Below are 19,262 nucleotides of genomic sequence, written 5' to 3'. Positions count from 1 at the left end.
CTCTGGAAGGCAAGGCAGTCAGTTTTCTCAGACAATGCGACAGCAGTGGCCTATGTCAACAGGCAAGGAGGTACCAGAAACGCCCCATTAAGCCTAGAAGTTCAACTCCTCTTTAGGTGGGCAGAAGCCCATCTGCAGGCCTTCTCGGCCACACACATTGCAGGAGTGGAAAATGTGCAGGCCAACTTTCTCAGTAGACTCTCGACCCAGGGGAATGGTCACTGTTTTACCTCCCTCCCAGGTGTTCAACTCCATAGTTTGACGGTGGGGGCATTCACAGATGGATCTCATGACCTCGACTGCAAACAAGCGTTAGTCCAGCTGTGGCCAGAAAAAGGGCTCTTGTTCATGTTTCCCCCATGGATCATGCTAGGGCGAATCATCTGGGGTTGGTAGTCCCAGTGGTGCCAGGCTGGCCCAGTAGACCATGGTATGCAGACCTAGCTTGACTTCAAAGGGACAAAAACCTCAGACTAACGGTCTAAATGGATCTTCTCACTTAGGGATCTGTCTCTATTGAGAATCCAAAACACTTTGGACTTACGGCATGGTTCTTGAGCTGGCAGTCCTGACAAGCAAGGGTTACTCAGACATGGTGGTTTCAATTCTGCTTAGAGCTAAGAAGCCAGCAATGGTAACAATGTAGAATGAGCTCTGATTTCTGTAGTCCTGGACTTTTTGCAAGAGGGACTTCAAAAAGGTCTGTCAGTCGGATCGCTGAAGGTGCAGATAGCAGGCTATTCCCGATTCCAAGCTCGGGGGGAAAGAGACTCTCTGGCCTATCACCCAGATATCATCCTGTTCATTAGAGGAGCTCTTCGGTTGCACCTTCCGGTGCGCTGCCCTTTCCCCTCCTGGGATCTTAACATTACGAGGGTCAAGATAAGGAAATTGGGTCATTAGGGCATAGACAGGGGGTGGGTAAGCAGAGTGGGCAGACTTGATGGGCTGTAGTCTTTTTCTGCCGTCATCTTCTATGTTTCTATGTTTATATTACAAGGTCTCAGTAGAACTCAATATGAGCCCTTAAGGAAGGCTTCCCTTCTGGATCTTATAGTCAAGATGATGTTTTCGAAAGTGATTATGTCAGCAAGGCGAGTTTCCAAGTTACAAGCTCTGTCCTGCAGGGAATCGTTCCTTACTGAAGCAGGGCTCTCGTTGCATGTGGTTCCATCCTTCTTACTGAAAGTAGTCTCGGCCTTCCATGTCAATCAGGAAATCTGTTTGCCCACTTTTCATCATATGGGGGTCTAATAAAAAGGATAAAGCGTTGCATTTGCTGGGTGTCAAACAAGTGCTTCTCCGATACTTCGAAGTTACTAATGAGTTTCGCATATTTAAGGTGACCATACGTCCCATTTTGAACGGGACTGTCCCGTTTTTAGATCCCCTGTCCCGTTGTCCCCACACACAGCTTCGGGACACTGAAATGTCCCCGTGCACAGCTTCGGGACGCTGTCCCTGAAAACAGGACAACGGGACAGGCATTGCTTCCCCTTCCTGCCGCGCCAAAGCCATCCTTCCTCCTTTTCTTCCTGCAGCGCCCAATTCAACCCCCTCTCCTGGGTCTGCAGCCACTGCTGCTTGCCAGCCTCTCTCCTTACCTCCGTCCAATGACGACCAGAGTGATGCTTGGCAAATCCTGAGACGAGCTATTGGAACCTCAAAATGAGGCTTGGGTGGTAATGAAAGAAACCATTGAAGCCCCAAAACGAGGCTTGGATTGCTATCAGTGCAGCAATTGCAGCTCCAGAACGAGGTTTGATTTTCACAGCACAAGAGTCAGAGCTGCAAAAAATACAAGTAGCAGCCAAGAAACTGAGGTAGGTGGGGAACAGGGGAGAGGAAATCCCGGACAAACTGTCACATTTTAGACAGACGTCTGGACACTCCTTTAAAAAGAGGACTTGTCTGGCTAAATCCGGGCGTCTGATAATCCTAGATAGAAGAGGAGGGGGAATGAGGGGGGGGGGTCGTGAGGGCTCCACTGAAAGTTTCTGGGTGGCAAGCAGCTGCGGAGGACCAGGAGGTGGGGAGAGAGACTGGTAGGCAGTGGCGGTGGACCCAGGGGGGGGGGGTTTGAATCGGTGCTGGAGGAAGGAAAGGAGGGAGGCTGGTTTTGGCACGGCAGGGAGGGAGGAGGGCGGTAGGCAGGCATGCTGGCTTTGGAGGAGGTGGTGGGACAAAGGCTGGAAGGCAGTGAGGGCACTGAGAACATGGGAAGGGGCACTAAGGACATAGGAAGAAGGCACTGGGGCACTAAGGACATGGGAAGGAGGCACTTGGGGCACTAAGGACATGGGAAGGAGGCACTGGGGGTACTAAGGACATGGGAAGGGGCACTAAGGACATGGGAAGGGGCACTGGGGGCACTAAGGACATGGGAAGGGGCACTAAGGACATAGGAAGGAGGTAATGAGGGCACTAAGGACATAGGAAGGAAGGAGGGAGGGAATAGAAAGGGACAATTGTTGGGCCTGAGTGTAGAAAGAAAGAAATGAAAGAAAGGATATGTAGTCAGAAGGAAACACAACCAGAGACTCATGAAATCACCAGACAGCAAAGGTAGGAAAAATGATTTTATTTTCAATTTAGTTCTCAAAATGTGTCAGTTTTGAGAATTTATATCTGCTCTCTATGTATTGCACTATATTATGTGTTCATGAAAAATGAATGGAAGAAATTGGGGGCAGGATTGGGGCGGGGCTAGGGCAGGATTGGGGACGGGACTGACATTTAATAGATGTCCCCTTTTGATGAAAAAAAAAAATTGTCACGTTACGCATATTGGATCATCTTTTTGTTCTGACCTGTCATGCTAAGAAAGGGAGACCGACATCCAAAGCCTCAATTTCCATATGGATTAAAATGGCCATTTCCTCTGCATATGTGGGCTGCGATAAGTAGCCACCAATCACATTGAAAGAGCAGTGTTTCTCAACTCAGTTCTGGAGTACTCCCTTGCCAATCATGTTTTCAGGATATCCAGAATGAATATTCATGAAAGAAATTTGCATATAATGGAGAAAGTGTATGCAAATCAAGTTTGTGCATATTCATTGTGGATATCCTGAAAACCTGACTGGCAAAGGGGTACACCAGGATTGAGTTGAGAAACACTAAACTAGGGAGTTGCTACCTCATGGGCGGAGACTCAGGCAGTTTTGCCCGAGGAAATCTGTAGACCAGCTTCTTGGTCTACCCCTCATATCTTTACCAGATTCTGTAGGGTGGTGGGTGGGTGGAGCAGCCAGGAAAGACGCTGCTTTCGTGTCCTTCGTTTTGAAGGCAGGCTCACTGGACCTGTCCTAGACTCCAGGGCGTTCTTTGGTACATCCCTAGTGTTAAGGACCACTAGACACATTGCACTAGAAAGAAAGACTAGGTTCTTACCTCGATAATGTAGATTTGTCTAGTGGTCCTGAATCTCTGCCTTGTCGGTGGACTTTACCTGCCTTCTGCCTCAGTCCAAATTTGTATTATTCTCTGTCTCTCAGATGAACTGAGATGATATTTAGAAAAATAAAATAAAATTGGAAAATGTTCAAGAACTGGTTTAAGCCTCTGTTTTTTTTAGCAGGACATGCAAGTAGCTATCAGCTCTATATAAGATTAGTCCTGGATGCACACAGTTTTTGTACCTGATTAGTTAATTGAATGTTATTATGTTAATGGGTATGTTTGTTACAGAGCAGAACTGATTTGTAATGTTGGGGATTTCCCCCCGTATCCCTCCTTCCAATTATGCCTGTCATTACAGTTCTGCTTGATTGCTTTTATACAAACTGAGGAGGCAGGAGCAGTTCCATGGGAAGGAGGCAAAGTTCAAAAGATGATTGACAACATTCTGCAAACAATCTGCATGTTTAGATGCAAAACCCTAGTGTTCAGGACCACTAGACACATTTACAAGAAAGATTAATCTAATCTGGGATTTGAGTGGCATTATGCCCAAATAGGTTCAAGGCGATTTACAGTACAATTTAAAAAGATACAATTTATTACGGGGGTTGGAATGGGGGAGACCACAGAGGCCATGGCCCCCCACAAAAATTGGTGTTCGGAGGTCAGAGGAGATGGCTCTCAAGCCTCCCCAACCCACTTTCTCCCTGGCTGCTCTCATTTTAAATCTTCGGGCAGTGGTAGCAATGAGTAAATCTGCTGCCATTGGCGTACCCCAGAATTCTTCATTCTGCAGCGTCTAGTTGCTTCAGAATGAAGACTTCTGGGGCATGCCAATGGTAGCAGGCTTACTCATTGCTGCTGCCTGAAGATTTAAAATGAGTGGTCTGGGAGGAGGTAGGTGAGGGAAGCGGGAGCCAGAGAGAGAGAGAGGTCTAGGGCAGAGCTCCCCCCTCCTCAAAACAAAAAGCATTCTGTTGCCTATGTAATTTAGTACAGTATAAGGATGCTACAGAAGATGTATTACAATACAGATTGAGAGACGGTACAAAACAAGAAGAGTTAAGAACCTAATTTTTCACTTACCAAGTTTACATGCAGTCTAAACTTCTGAAATATGCTACTCAGACATCTATCATAGGATCTGTTGCATTCAAGCTTTTCAAATACTAAAATCAGAAATACTGATTGGATGAATTCACATTATTCACAACCTTTCTCTCTTCCTGAGGTAGCTGTTCTGGGAGAAGAAATTGAGTGGTCTGAATGCTTTTGACATTGCAGAAGAGCTTGTGAAAACCATGGATCTTCCCAAGGGCTTGCAAGGTAATGGTGAGCAAACTATTGTTAATACATTGCCAAGGTAGGTTAAATATTGTTAATACGATGCCAAGGTAGGTGATTTATAAATTCAAACAAGATACCCATCAGCCTCTCCCCCACCAACCAAACCAGTAGAAACACATAGAATTCATGGTAGAAAGTAGGTGTTATAGTGTAATAGGACAATAGGATATTCTCCCCATGCTCGCAAGTCATGCAGAAGGAGTACATTCTAGCCTTTCAACTTCTCCTTCTCTAGAGAGCTCTGCTGTTCCCTTCAGTTCTTCCTTCTGCACATGAACCAGAAGGTGTCTTTCTGGTCTGCCCTGTGTATTTCTTTATTTTGGGGAGGGGTATTGTGATTTATCCCAGGACAAGCAGGCAGCATATTCTCAACATGTGGGTGACGTCACCGATGGAGACCCCTAGTGGACATTTTCGCAAGTAGACTTGCTTGAAGACCTTCAAGCTTGCGATTGGCCTGCGCATGCCCCTCCTGCCCGGTCTAAGGCATGCATCTCCTCAGCGTGTCCTCAGTTCTGTTTTCCGCGGAGCCAGAAGCACTGCTCCCTTGCTTCGCGTGATATCGTTGTCCCTCTTGCACCGCGGCTTGTTTGGTTAGTTTATTTTGAGGCGCTGTGCTCACGTCTGTGTTTTCTTTCTCTTATTTATTTTACAGTTCGTATCTTTTTGACCGGGTTCCGGGTCTTGCTCTGGTTGCCTGGCATCGCGGGGCCGCGGCCGTCTTTTTTTTCTTATGCCTCATTCCGGGTTTAAAAACTGTACTAAGTGCAGCCGGGTTATCTCCATCACCGACCCTCATCATTGATGTGTGGAGTGACTGGGTGCAGAGCACCGCGCTGAGTCGTGCCCCCATTGTGCGACTTTGCAACCGCGGGTTCTTCGTCAGAGGGTGGCCAAGATTCTCCAACTCTTTAGCCCCATGGATCCTGCGGGACAGGCCTCAAGCTCAGCCTCGGCGCCCTCATTGGGCGCTTTGGCCTCAAAGTCCCCGTCGGCCTCAAAGGCTCCAGCCTCGGCCCCTTCTATTACTCCAGCCTCGAGTAAGTCTCCTCTTTCCTCCTCAGGTGTGCCGGCAAAGAAGCCTACCTCCGAGTCTCATGTCAGTGCCGCCTCGTCGGCATCTTTGAGACATCATAAGTGTGCCTCCTCACGTAGGGAATACTCTTCCTCGAGGTTACCCCCGAAGGAGCGCACTGCTGCACCTAAGACCCACCCATCCTTGGTCTCGGTGCCTATGTTCGAGAACATGCTTAAGGCTATTCTTACCACGCAGCTTTCCTCGGTGGTGAGCCAACTGGTCCCGACTTCGGCGCCTCTGACCTCGGTCTCGACCCAGTCTCTGTCTGACCAGCCTGAGCGTCCCCTCGTGTCTCGAGGCCCGGCCCGCAAGACTCGATGGGTTTCCTCGAGTGATTCTTCTACCCCCGAGTCACCTGTAACTTTTCAGGGATCCAGGCCAGGGGGTCGTTTTTCCCCTGCTACTTTGTTGAGGTTTGCCCCTCCAAAAAGTCCCGGTCTTATCCGCCCCTTTGGGACAGGTCTCTGACCACGAAACCTTCTAGACACACGCTTGTCCTCGAGTTGGACTCTGGATTGTGTTCCCCATTGAGACAGATACCAGCCTCTAAGGGGTCTTCTTCGAAGCCGGTGGAGGAATTTTCCTTTACCCAGTCTTCCCCGAGGCGTTACCAGCTAATTCCTCAGACCCCGGGGTCTTCCCCGATCCACCTAGCACGGGGTCGTTCCTCGAGGCCCCTCCCCAGACGCCTTAGTAGGGCCTCTTCTGTCTCCAATTCGCGGGACTCCTAGGCCCCGGCTTACTATTTGAGGAAAATTTCTCCCTTTTTCTCGGCTGCCCCCAGATCTCGCTTGGGGTCTTCTCAGGAGGATGAGTCTTCTTCTCGAAACTCCTCTTTTACTCGTTTCATCTCGGACATGGGTAGGGCCTTGAAACTGGACCTCCAGTCTGAGTCCCGTTATACCCAGGAATATCTGGAGGAGATGGGTGTTGAAACTTAGAAAGTCCAAGAAGGGACCACAAAGGGAACTTAAATGTATGTATACGAATGCTAGAAGCTTGAGGAACAAAATGGGAGAGCTAGAGATAATAGCAAGACGCGACGAACTAGAAATCATTGGCATAACAGAAACATGGTAGAATGATGAAAATTATACAGAAAGGATAGAACAGGGCAGAAAGGGGGAGGTATTCTCTATATGTTCAGGAAGGAATAGAATCTGTTAGAGAGATAAAGACAGAGGGGAAAGAGAAGCTGGAGTCCCTCTGGATCAAGATTCCTAGACGCAATGGTGCAGATACAAAAATTGGCCTTTACTATCGTCCCCCAGGACAGACGGAGGAGACGGAGTCAGAAATGATAGAGGAAATCAAACAAGGATGTAAGACAGGAAATGTAATGATCATGGGAGAGTTCAACTTTCTGGGGATCGACTGAAACCTGGGAACCTCAAACTGTGGTAAGGAGACGAAGTTCCTGGAAATGATAGGGGACTGCTTCCTAGAACAAATGGTGGGAGAGCCGACGAGAGGAGACGCCACCTTGGACTTGGTCCTAAATGGCATTACTGGTCAGACAAAAGAAGTAGAAGTCACGGTCCCGCTTGGGACGAGTGATCACAACATGATCAACTTTAAACTAGACATTGAGAAAGGGAAAAGTACGAAAACCTGAACCACGACTTTCAACTTTAAAAAAGGAAGATATGATAGCCTGAGAGCCATGGTAAAAAAACGGCTCAAGAAAAGGATGGATAAAATCAGAACGGTTGATCAGGCATGGTCCCTACTAAAAAATACTATCACGAAAGCACAAAACCTCTACATTCCACAGATAACCAAAGGATGGGAAAATAAAGGCAAAAGAGAACTGACATGGCTTACTAGAGAGGTGAGGGAAGCCATAAAAGGAAAGGAGGACTCCTTTAAAGAATGGAAACGTACAAAAACAACCAAAGCTCGGAACAAACACAAGGATGAGCAGAAAAAATGTCACAAGGCGGTGAGGGATGCCAAAAAGGACTACGAGGAGAAAATAGCGCAAGAGGCCAAGAACTTCAAGCCCTTCTTTAGATACATAAAAGGAAAAAACCCCGCAAAAGAGGCGGTGGGACCGTTGGATAACCAGGGTAGAAAAGGGTACATCAAGGAAGACAAACAAATTGCTGACAATCTAAATTCCTTCTTTGCGTCTGTCTTTACGAAGGAGAACATCGTAACAATACCAGAAGTAGTGAAAGCGTTCAAAGGAGTAACAGAGGACAGCCTCACCACAGTAGAAGTGGACTTGGACCAGATATATTACCAGATTGACAAACTTAAAGGTGACAAATCCCCTGGACCTGATGGAATTCACCCGAGAGTCTTAAAAAAACTGAAGGTTGAAATCGGAGAGCTATTGCAAAAATTTGCCAACCTGTCAATTAGAACTGGTCAGATACCGGATGATTGGAAGATTGCGAACGTCACGCCAATTTTCAAAAAAAGATCAAGAGGAGAACTGGGCAACTACAGACCTGTGAGTCTTACATCTGTCCCTGGAAAGATGGTTGAAGCACTAATTAAAGATAGCATAGTCCTGCACTTGGACACACACGACCTGATGGGAGTATATTAAGATGGATAGGCAAATGGCTAGAGAACAGAAAACAGAGAGTGGTCATAAATGGGAAGTTCTCAGACTGGGAGAAAGTGACTAGCGGTGTGCCCCAGGACTCGGTACTTGGGCCCATCTTATTTAATATTTTCATAAATGACCTAGAAGAAGGAACATCCAGTGGGATCATCAAGTTTGCTGGCGACACAAAGCTATGCCGGGCAATCAGATCGCAGAAGGATAGCGAGGTACTCCAGAGTGACTTGTGTCAGTTAGAGAAATGGGCGGAGAAATGGCAGATGAAGTTTAAAGTGGAAAAGTGCAAAGTAATGCATTTAGGCAGTAAGAACAAGGAATACGAGTATAGAATGTCAGGTGCAACTCTGGGTAAATGCGAACAAGAAAAGGACCTGGGTGTACAGATAGATAGGACCCTGAAACCATTGGCACAATGTGCGGCGGCAGCAAAGAAAGCAAATAGAATGTTGGGCATGATAAAGGAATCGAGAGTAGATCGGAGAAAGTTATAATGCCGCTTTATAGGGCAATGGTCAGACCACACTTGGAATACTGTGTCCAACATTGGTCTCCCATCCTAAAGAAGGATATAAAACTGCTGGAGAGGGTGCAGAGACGAGCAACAAAGCTAATAAATGGTATGGAGAACGACTTAAGAAACTGGGACTGTTCTCCCTTGAGAAGAGGAGACTGCGAGGGGATATGATTGAGACTTTCAAAATACTGAAAGGCATCGACAAAATAGAGCAGGGAAAAAAATTATTTACAATGTCCAACGTGACATGGACAAGAGGACATGGACTGAAGCTAAGGGGGGACAAGTCCAGGAAAAATGTCAGGAAGTTCTGCTTCACGCAGCGAGTGGTGGACACCTGGAATGCTCTCCCAGAGGAGGTTATTGCGGAATCCACCATTCTAGGATTCAAAAGCAAATTAGATGCACATCTCCTTACGAGAGGCATAGAGGGATATGGGTGACTAAAACTACATCAGCTGTACACCTGACTGGGCCTCCGCGTGTGCGGATCACTGGACTCGATGGACCGTAGGTTCTTATTATCATCCGCCCCGCGAGACGTTGTGCTTGCCATTGCACCAGGTTCTCCGCAAACCTTTCTCCAAAACCTGGAGACCCCCTATGCGGTAACGACCATTCCCTCCAAGTTGGAGTCCCATTACCGGACGATTCCGTTTAAGGGGTTTGAAAGTTCTTAGCTTTCTCTTCCGTCCTTGGTGGTTGAGTCTTCCTTGAAGAAGTCCAACCCCTCGAAGGTTTACGCTGCCGTCCTCCGGGCAGGGAGGGCCGTACGATGGACAAATTTGATTGCCGTCTTTACCAAAACTCAATGATGGCGAATCGTGTCCTTAACTATAACTTTATCTTCATGTCCTACCTCCGGCTCTGTGTGTACGCCCTCCGCTCGTTCCGGGAGGACATTCCGGATTCTCAGTGTCAGGAGTTTCGTCTCCTCGAGGAGACCCTCTCCCAGCTCCGCCTCTATATGTTTCCTGTGGCATACGACGCCTTCGAATTGTCCTTGAGGGTAACGGCCTTTGCGGTTGCCATGCGTCGCCTCGCTTGGCTCAGGATTGTGGACATGGATCCAAACTTCCAGGATCGTCTAGCCCAGGGGTCTGCAACCTTTAAGACATAAAGAGCCACTTGGACCCGTTTTCGAAAAGAAAAAAAAACTTGGAGCCGCAAAACCATTATAAAACAAATCTAACACTGCATATATTGTTTCTTATCTTAATGCTATATACAGGATCACTAAATTGAAAATAAAATCATTTTTCCTACCTTTGCTATTTGGTGATTTCATGAGTCTCTGGTTGCACTTTCTTCTTCTGACTGTGCATCCAATCTTTCTTCCTTTCTTTCAGCCTCCTGTATGTTTCCTCTCCTCCAGACCTCATTCTCTCCCCCCAACTTTTTCTTTCTGTCTCCCTGTTCCCCCTTCTTTCTGTCTCCGTGCCGTCCCCCAAGCCACTCGGTTTGCTGCCACCGCAATCGGGGAACAGCCCCCAAGCCACCGCCGTCCCAAGCTTTCCCTGCAGAAGTGTTGCGCTGACCAGCATTCCGCTCCCTGACGTCAATTCTGACGTAGGAGAGGAAGTTCCGGGCCAACAAGGCATTTCTCCTCATTCCATCCAGCCTGAGCCCCATCTCTCCTTGATCCAGCATTTCCCTTCTGTGTCTGTCAGAATTACCATTCCACCTATTTTCCAGCATCACCCTTCTTTGTGTCCATCTCACCTATATCCCTATCTCACCACTTTTTCAGAATCTTCATTTGTCTCTGTCCTTATCTTTACGCCATGTTCACCATTTGCCCTTTCAATGTCTTTATCTCCCCCCACACACTTTTTCAGCATTACTTCTATGTCTCTATTTCACCTCCTCTTCATGTCCCCTCTGTATCTCTATCCTTATTCAGTAGGTCCTGCTTACCCTTTCTCTTCTTTGTGTCACTATCTCCATTTTCAGCTTTCCCCCCTTTTCCTTTGTTACTGCACCCTGTAGCTAGACTCTTTCCACCCTCCCTCCACTCCGGCCCAGCCCAGTATGAAAGATTTCCTTTTGTTTTCCTCCCCTCTCTCTTTCTCTCTCTCTTCTCCTCCCTCACCCACGAGTCCTGCATCTGGCCCTCTCCCTTCTACCTGCACCTGGCAACACCCCCCTGCTCCGCGGCTCTCTTCAGCAACTCGTCAGCAGCAGTGATCAAGACAAGCTGCCGACATCGAGGCCTTCCCTCTACGAGTCCTGCCTTTGTGGAAAAAGGAAGTTGAAACAAGCGGGACTCGCAGAGGGTAGGCCCCGACGTCAGAAGCTGCTGCTGAGTTGCCGAAGAGAGCCGCGGAGCAGGGGATGTGGCCGGAAGCAGGTAGAAGGGAGAGGGAGATAGGAAGGCTGTAGATCTCCGGAGCATGACACCGACCCCGGCCAGGATGATTTCTTTTTCTGGCACCTTACAAGTCCAGCGTCGCGGCGGGAAATAGCCATGCTGAGCAGTGCTCAGCACTACACAGATGAAAGCCTTGCTTGCTGATTGGTCCGGCGGGGCGGGGCCGCCGGACCAATCAGCAAGCAAGGCTTTCATCTGTGTATGTGCTGAGCTCACTGCTCAGCATGGCTATTTCCCGCCGCGACGCCGGACTTAAGCTGCATGCCTGCGTGACACACTACCGGAGCCGTAGCAAAGGTGGAAAAGAGCCGCATGCGGCTCTGGAGCCGCAGGTTGCCGACCCCCGGTCTAGCCAATCTCTCTTGCGTGGGAAATGAGCTGTTTGATGATTCCATTGAGGCGGCCACTAAGCGCCTCTCGGAACACGAACAGCCCTTCGTGACTCTGGTGAGACTTAAGCCGAAGACCCCTCTGGCTCGGCAATACAAGATTCCTCTCCAGAGGTATCAGCGGAAATCTACTCCTGCATTCTCTTGGCCTCTTTCGAAGCGGCCGCAACAGCGACAAGCTAAGGCCCAGCCGCCAGCTCCGGCGAAACCTGGGCCGTCTTTTTGACAATTCCAGTGTGAGCCTTCGGGCTCCCTTCCTCCAGGAGCCTTCCCCCCCTCCCTCCCCATCGGGAGTTGTCTCCAACATTTCTATACCCAATGGGAAAGTCTTACCACCCCTCTGCAGAAGGTCCTCACGACGGACTCGTCGACCTATGCTTGGGGGGCTCATCTGGACTGTCTTTGCACTCAGAATCTTTGGTCCAGTGCTGACTGTCTTTGTCACATCAATCTGCTGGAGCTTCGGGTGATTTTCCTCACCCTGAAGGCTTTTTGTCACCTACTTTGTGACCGAGTGGTACTGATCCGCACGGACAACCAGGTCGCCATGTATTATATCAACAAACAAGGAGGCACGGGGTCCCTGTCCCTGTGCCAGGAGGCGATGCGCCTCTGGGATTGGGCCATCCGCCGCAACACATTTCTTCGAGCGGTCTACATTCAGGGCCAGCACAATTGTCTGGTGGACGGGTTGAATTGTCTTCTGCAGCCTCACGAATGGTCCATCCATTCCTTGACCCTGCGTCAGGTGTTTGCTCATTGGGGGACTCCAGACATCGATCTGTTCGCGTCCCCCCTCAATCACAAGTTGCCCCGCTTCTGCTCCAGGGTGTACACCTCTCTCAGGCTCGAGGCGGATGCTTTTCTGCTGGACTGGATGAACCTGTTTCAGTATGCGTTCCCTCCATTCCCTCTGATTCAGAAGACTCTCGTCAGGCTCAAGTCTACGAGTGCCACCATGATTCTGATAGCTCCTCGGTGGCCCCGACAGCCATGGTTCTCCTTTCTGTTGCAACTCAGTTCCAGGGAGCCTCTTCTTCTGCCTGTTTTTTCTTCTCTGCTTACGCAGAGTCGAGGTTCTCTACTTCATCCCAACTTTCAGTCTCTGCACTTGACTTAATCTCCTCGTTCCAGTTCTCACGGCCTGTGCTGGACATCCTGGAGGCGTCTCGGAAGGTGTCTACTTGCCAATGTTACCATCAGAAGTGGACCCGCTTTTCTTCCTGATGTGCTACTAGACAGCAGGAGCCACTGTCCGCCTCCTTATCTGCTGTCCTGGATTATCTGTTACACTTGTTTGGCACTGGATTCATGTCCTCTTCGGTTCGAGTCCACCTTAGTGCCATTGCTGCTTTTCATCAGCCGATTGACGGGAAGCCTATCTCTGTTCATCTTGTGGTTTCTCGCTTCATGAAAGGCCTTTTCCATGTTCATCTGCCCCTTAAACCTCCTCCTGTGGTTTGGGATCTTAATGTGGTCCTTACTCGCTTGATGAAACCCCCGTTCGATCCGCTATCGCGGGCTCACTTGAAGTTTCTTACTTAGAAGGTTGTGTTTCTTATTGCTCTCACTTCTGCCCGTCGGGTCAGTGAGCTTCATGCCTTGGTAGCGGACCCACCTTTCACTGTCTTCCATCATGATAAGGTGGTTCTCCGTACCCATCCTAAGTTCTTGCCTAAGGTTGTTTTTGAGTTTCACATCAACCAATCCATTGTTCTTCCTGTGTTTTTTCCGAAGCCCCATTCTCACCCTGGAGAAGTGGTTCTGCATTCTCTTGATTGTAAGCGTGCTCTGGCCTTCTACTTGAAGCGCACCGCTCCTCATCGTTCTGCTCCCCAGCTATTCCTCTCTTTCGATCCTAATCGCTTGGGTCGCTCTGTTTCTAAGCGGACCATTTCTAACTGGTTGGCCGCTTGTATCTCTTTCTGTTACGCTCAGGCTGGTCTCTCCCTGCCGGGTCGAGTCACAGGCCACAAGGTCAGAGGGATGGCGGCGTCTGTTGCTTTCCTCCGCTGTACTCCACTTGAGGAAATCTGTAAGGCTGCCACTTGGTCCTCGGTTCATACGTTTACCTCACACTACTGTCTGGATACTTTCTCCAGGCGTGATGGCCATTTTGACCATGAGGGACAGAGGGCCCTTCCTCAATAGTGGTAAAGTTTCTGAGTTGTCCTGCATGAACATTTCAAGGAAGGTAAAAATGTCTGAACAATATTTGAGTGTAAGGAAGTTTGGGGAGTAGTGGTCTATTGTGTGTGCTGTTCAGGTTGCCTTTGGGTTTTTTGATATTGAAGTATGTGAATAAAATTTTGCAGGTGTTGGACCAGGTTGTACTGATGAGACCCTTCTCTCAGCCATCGCTAGTGCACTGCATACCAGCACCATGCCAATAACAGGACAGCTCTCCGCTGCAGTGGAAAAGAACCCTGGGGTTTGGCTGAATACCTCTCAGCCACTTTGTAAAGCATTTATGGTGACAGATGAAGACATTAGGTAAGACTGAGATCTATGACTGCAAACCTACTACAATCTTTGTTTCTTGTTCTAGACTGACTCCACCTGTCTATAGTCTTTTGGAAGAATGACCTCTAAAAGTGCAATTGGAGAGGATGGAGTCAGGTGATGCTGCTTTACAGAAAGGGTGGTGGATGCGAAAAAGAAGAATGGTGCCTGATGAAGATGGACTTTATCTGAATCAAGAAAGTGTGACCTAGCACAGAGGATCTCTAAGGAAGGGGAAGGGATAGTAGATGGTTTAGATAGGTATACTAACACGCTATTGTTAAAGAGTAATAACAGTAATATTCCCTTCGATGAGACAAAAGATCTCAAGTGTCTGCGGTTAGAACCTAAGAGCTAATCATAAGGACTAACCTACATGCAGACTATCATTGTTTTTTAACGATTTTTAACGATTTTTTATATATAGATATAAAATTTTTTTAAGAGTTTCTTTAGAATTTTAATTGCAAAAATATTCAGTATAATTGTTGCCCTATATTGGTTCAGTTTTCTTTATCAATCAATCTTTAAAAATCGTTAAACTATTTTCCCACTGAGATGAATAGGACCGATGATAGTCTGCATGTAGGTTAGTCCTTATGATTAGCTCTAAGATTCTAACCGCAGACACTTGAGATCTTTTGTCTCATCGAAGGGAATATTACTGTTATTATTCTTTAACAATAGCGTGTTAGTATTAGGTGTTTTAGTGTGTTTCACAAAAATTTTTGAAGTGATTTGGTTAGATAGGTATAAACATAGAAAAGATAATATGACCTATGTTTGCCTCTCAGAGACCTATACAAAAATGTGACATCTGCTTTTTTCTGTTATGCTTCTCACTGTGAGGTCCAACTGCTCTGTGAACAAGCAGTAAGCTAGTATTCAAGTCTCCATAACTTATTCTTTGAGCAATGGACTAAGGCCACAGCTCATTCACAGTAAAATTGAGAGGCTGAGATTAGAGATGACATGGGGATAAATTTTTCTCCATCCCCGCGGGAACTCATTTTCCCGTCCCTGCGAGTTCTTTTTCTGTCCTTTCCCTATTTCTGCAAGCTCCATCCTCATCTGCACAAGCCTCAAACACTTTAAAATCATAAGTGTTCAAGGCTTGTGCGTTTAAGGCAAAGCTTATAGGAATGGAGCAGGGACAGGGAAATTGAGTTCCTGCGGGGATGGGGACTAATTTGTCCCTGTGTCATTCTCTAACTGAGATCATACTCTTAAGTACCCTGGCTTAAGTGTGAGGTTCATTCCTGTCATAGTATGCGCAAAACTAACCCATTTGGAGACATTATCCTTGAGACAAAGCTACCTTGGCTTGATCTGAACAAATGATTTAAACATGAAAGATTGTAAAATTCAATGAAGTGCCTCTTTGTTACCCAGTCCCTGTCATTTTTCTTTCCTTGTAGCATTTTTTAATTTCTGTTTTAAGGTAAAACAAGATTCTTTGTCAACTCTCTAGACCGGTACTGCTTTCACTGATGAGTAATAGCTCATCATGACCAGCAGGTGGAGACTAAGACCAAAACTCTTGGTTATAGTAGTTAATAGCTGACCCTCTCACTATCCATCAGTCTTTGCTCAGTCTCCAAGCAGGTGGATTGGTGAGCTGTACCCATCTCCCCTTGTGAGGGATGTTGGAATTTGTTCAAGGCTCCTTGTCCCTGTTCTGGTGCCGGACTGAGATTGGACGGGCCCTGTTTGGTGGTCTGTCTGACCTCAGGGGTGTCACACCCAGTGGGTCTCATGCTGTGTCCTCCCCCTTCCTCCAGCTCCCCAAAATTTTGTAGAGGTACCTCAGCTGTAAGCCTTGCTACAAATACAGGGAAGGCATATAGCTTTGAGAGCCAGTGGAGTCTGTTCTGAGGAAAAAAAAAAATCCTGAGGCAGTGCTGGTCTGAAGAGTTTCTTCAGTGCTGAGTAATTGATTTTTGTTTAACCGGCACTTTTGTTTTACAGCTAGGTCGCATATTTCGCAATGAGCACTTTCACCGGGAGAAAGTACTCATTGTGCTCCAGATGTGAGGCACTCGCAGCTGGGCTGTGCAAGCTTTGCAGGCCGCTGCGAAAAGGAAACCATGTCGGCATCAGGTGCCTGTGTTCAGACTTCCTTTTTGTGAGTGCCTTAGGAACTGGCAGCTGACAGCAGGGAAGCCTGGGCTTCCCTTGCCGCTCACGCTAACGGTAGAGTTCTTTGCATTGCTCGGCATCCTGGCCGCGTGATCTTGGTGGCTCAGGACTGGCCCAGAATTCCCTTACCGCCCGAAGATCTCAACATCAGAGGACTGGCTGACTGAGGGCTGACTGAGGCACAGATTCTTCTCCCATAACCAGCTACTGCTTAGAGTTGAGGCGGCTGCAGCATCTTTGGAGTGTATGTCATAGTGAGTAAGGCTACAGCCTATGAGCAAAATTGGGGAGGGGTTTCTGCCACATCCTGTAGGATCTTTTGCCTCAAAAATCATGGTATTTTTTATTTTTTTATCTTTAGTTAAGATATGTTTTAGTCTTTTTTGGCACTAAAATGCTGCCTTGATGGCCATCTTGGATTTCCTAATTTTTCCCCCCCCCCCAAGTTCTCCAGATCCTTCAAATCATCTCGTTGTGCCTTAAAACTGGCAGGGATGGAATCCTCAGGTTCTTTTACCCCTAATTCATGCCAGATTTGTGCTGGATGGATGCCAGAAGAGCACCCTTGTGCTTTGTAGCATGTGAAGGGGGGTGAGGGGCAGGAACATTGGACTTAGCCTTCCCTTTGGTCTCTAAGGCTGAGGATCTTTTGGAAGACATGTTTATGGGAAGAAAATCCCCACAGGAGCTCCAGAAGAGCGGCGTACCTAAGCGTAAGAGTGTGGAAGCCGTGGAGCCCAAGAGATGTAAGGTGAAGGGACTAAAGGGGACTCGCAGCTGCCTGGTAAAAGTCTTTTCTCCTGAATTTGTTAATTTGATGTGAAGGGCTTATTTGGATAGCTGGAATCCTCATCTGAGGTCTGGCAGCAAATCAGGGATCAGGCAAGGGTGCTTGGACTTCCAGGGTGCCTCAGGGTCATTGGCAGAAGCTTACCAGGATCCGGTGGACCTTTCTGAAAGGGATTTGGAAGACAAGGGGGTCAGTCTGTAGGCCCTTGCTGTTAGAGAATGAGTCTTCCCTGCTGGGTGGTATAGGGTAACAAACAGGAGCAAGTACGCAGGATGCAGTGGTGGCCCTTTTACCAAGGGGAGGATTCCATAGTATTCTGGCTGTTCATGCCTTCAGCTGTATTAGAGCTGATTACTGACTCGCTGCGGGAGTTGCAGTTAGATTTCCAGCAGGCTCTTTCCACTCAGTGTTCTATCCTGAGCTGAGTGAGCGCACAGCCTTCGTCTTTTTCCTGGCATCCTGATATGAGTGCTTTAGTCATGGAGCACTAGGATGCTCCGGAGGGCTCTTTAAAGGTAGCCAAGACGATGACTAGGCTGTATCCTGTGGAATAGGAGTATCAACAGATGTCTGCTCAGCCTAAAGATGGATTCATTGCTTGCTCATGTAACCAAGCACACATCCCTGAGAGAGGTGTTAGTATTAAAGGATATGCAGGATCACAGAGCAGATAAGGTACTAAAAAGGCAATTCAGAGCTTTAGCTTTGGGGATCAAAGCAACTGCAGCAGCCTCTTTTGTGGCATATGTTTGTCATACCAAGATGCATGGGCTTACCCAGATAAAGGATAAACTTTTGTCCCAGCTTATCAAGTTTCAAGTTTATTATATTATTTGATTAAACGCTTTTCAGGATACAAAGCGTTTTACAAAGAAATAAAATTGGATTTCTAAAATCACAAATACATTGTAATTAAAATTAACTACTTTAAAATTAAAAAAAAACAAACAAACTGGGGTAAACAATCCACATGAAACAATAGGAAAGGGGGAAGAAAGAAAAAATACAATTTAAAAAAAAAAAAAATAAATAAATAGGTTGGGTTAGTACATAGGAAAGGTGGGAAGAAAAGAAATTTGAGGACTGGAAAATCTAAAGAGAAGAGGAATATAATCTGAATTTAATAAAGGAAGATGAAATTCGGAAATTAACCGGAAAATTAAACTTTTAGTTAAAGGCTTCTTTAAAAAGAAAACACTTTAAACTATTCTTAAATTTTTCCAAGTCTTGTTCAAGCCGTAAATATAAAGGGAGTGAGTTCCAAATATTTGGGGCAGTAACTGAAAAGATCAGGTCACGGCGAGTACCAATGATTTTTAAGGAGGGAACATATAGGATAGCTTGTGAGGAAGATCTAAGAACTCTTGACGAACTATAAGGAATCAGGAGCCTATCTATAAATGCTGGAGTATTATTTTTAATTGTCTTAAAGACTAAAAGAGCTATTTTATATGTTATCCTGTATGAAATTGGCAGCCAATGAGCGTTTTGAAGCAGAGGCGTGACATGATCGAATTTATTTGTTATGTTATCAGGGGTGGATTATATAGCCGGTGATCTCTACAACGACGACAGAGTCATGAGCAAAGTCTTGGCTTATTCCATTTCAGCCCGTAGAATGCTCTGGATCAGGCAATGGGCAGGAGATTCCACCTCCAAGGCTATTCTCAGCAGATTCCCTTTCATAGGACAGATGTTCTAAAAAGGTCTGGATGATCTGATGGCCAGTGTTGTAGATCAACAGCCAAAATCTTTGCCTGACAGCAGACTACGAACCTCTAGAGCTTCTGGGCAGTCTAATTTTTGTAATTCCAGACACTTTTAAGAGTACATAAGAGGAGCCTCATCTCAGAGATCCTATCAGGGATCAAGACATAGATTCACTGGACCTAGGCAAAGCCTAGCCTCCTTGTTCCAAAACAGCCTTCAAGAAAACGCAATGACGCCAGGCCAAAGTCTTTCCCCATGTGGATAGGAGAAAGGCTTTCAGTGTATGCAGAGGTCTGGGCGCAGATCTCGTCAGACCGCTGGATACTGGAGTTCATTCGGGTAGGCTATAAGCTTGAGTTTGCCCATCCCTTAACAGACTGGTTTGTGGACTTCCCATTAGGATAATCAGAAAGGTCATGCAAAGTCTTGTTAACAGTATAGAAAC

The 19,262-nt window shown here is 47.0% G+C and overlaps 1 protein-coding gene across 4 annotated transcripts in view; it reads left to right on the top strand.

Annotated features, from left to right (window-relative positions):
• The window catches only part of MBD3 (methyl-CpG binding domain protein 3), a 155,965-nt gene that overhangs the window by 107,613 nt on the left and 29,090 nt on the right, over positions 1 to 19,262 (top strand). For 2 of the 4 annotated variants that reach the window (XM_033955534.1, XM_033955536.1), the window contains 2 exons: positions 4,638 to 4,734; positions 13,992 to 14,169. In XM_033955534.1, coding sequence (XP_033811425.1) covers positions 4,638 to 4,734; positions 13,992 to 14,169 — 275 coding nt within the window. The remainder of the gene's footprint in view (positions 1 to 4,637; positions 4,735 to 13,991; positions 14,170 to 19,262) is intronic. The other 2 variants (XM_033955535.1, XM_033955537.1) reach the window with 1 other exon arrangement.

The sequence above is a fragment of the Geotrypetes seraphini genome, chromosome 8, assembly GCF_902459505.1.
Source record: "Geotrypetes seraphini chromosome 8, aGeoSer1.1, whole genome shotgun sequence".
In the NCBI taxonomy this organism is placed as follows: Eukaryota; Metazoa; Chordata; class Amphibia; order Gymnophiona; family Dermophiidae; genus Geotrypetes; species Geotrypetes seraphini.
The sequence above is the reverse complement of the archived record's forward strand: the minus strand, read 5'-3'. Positions and strand labels throughout refer to the sequence as shown.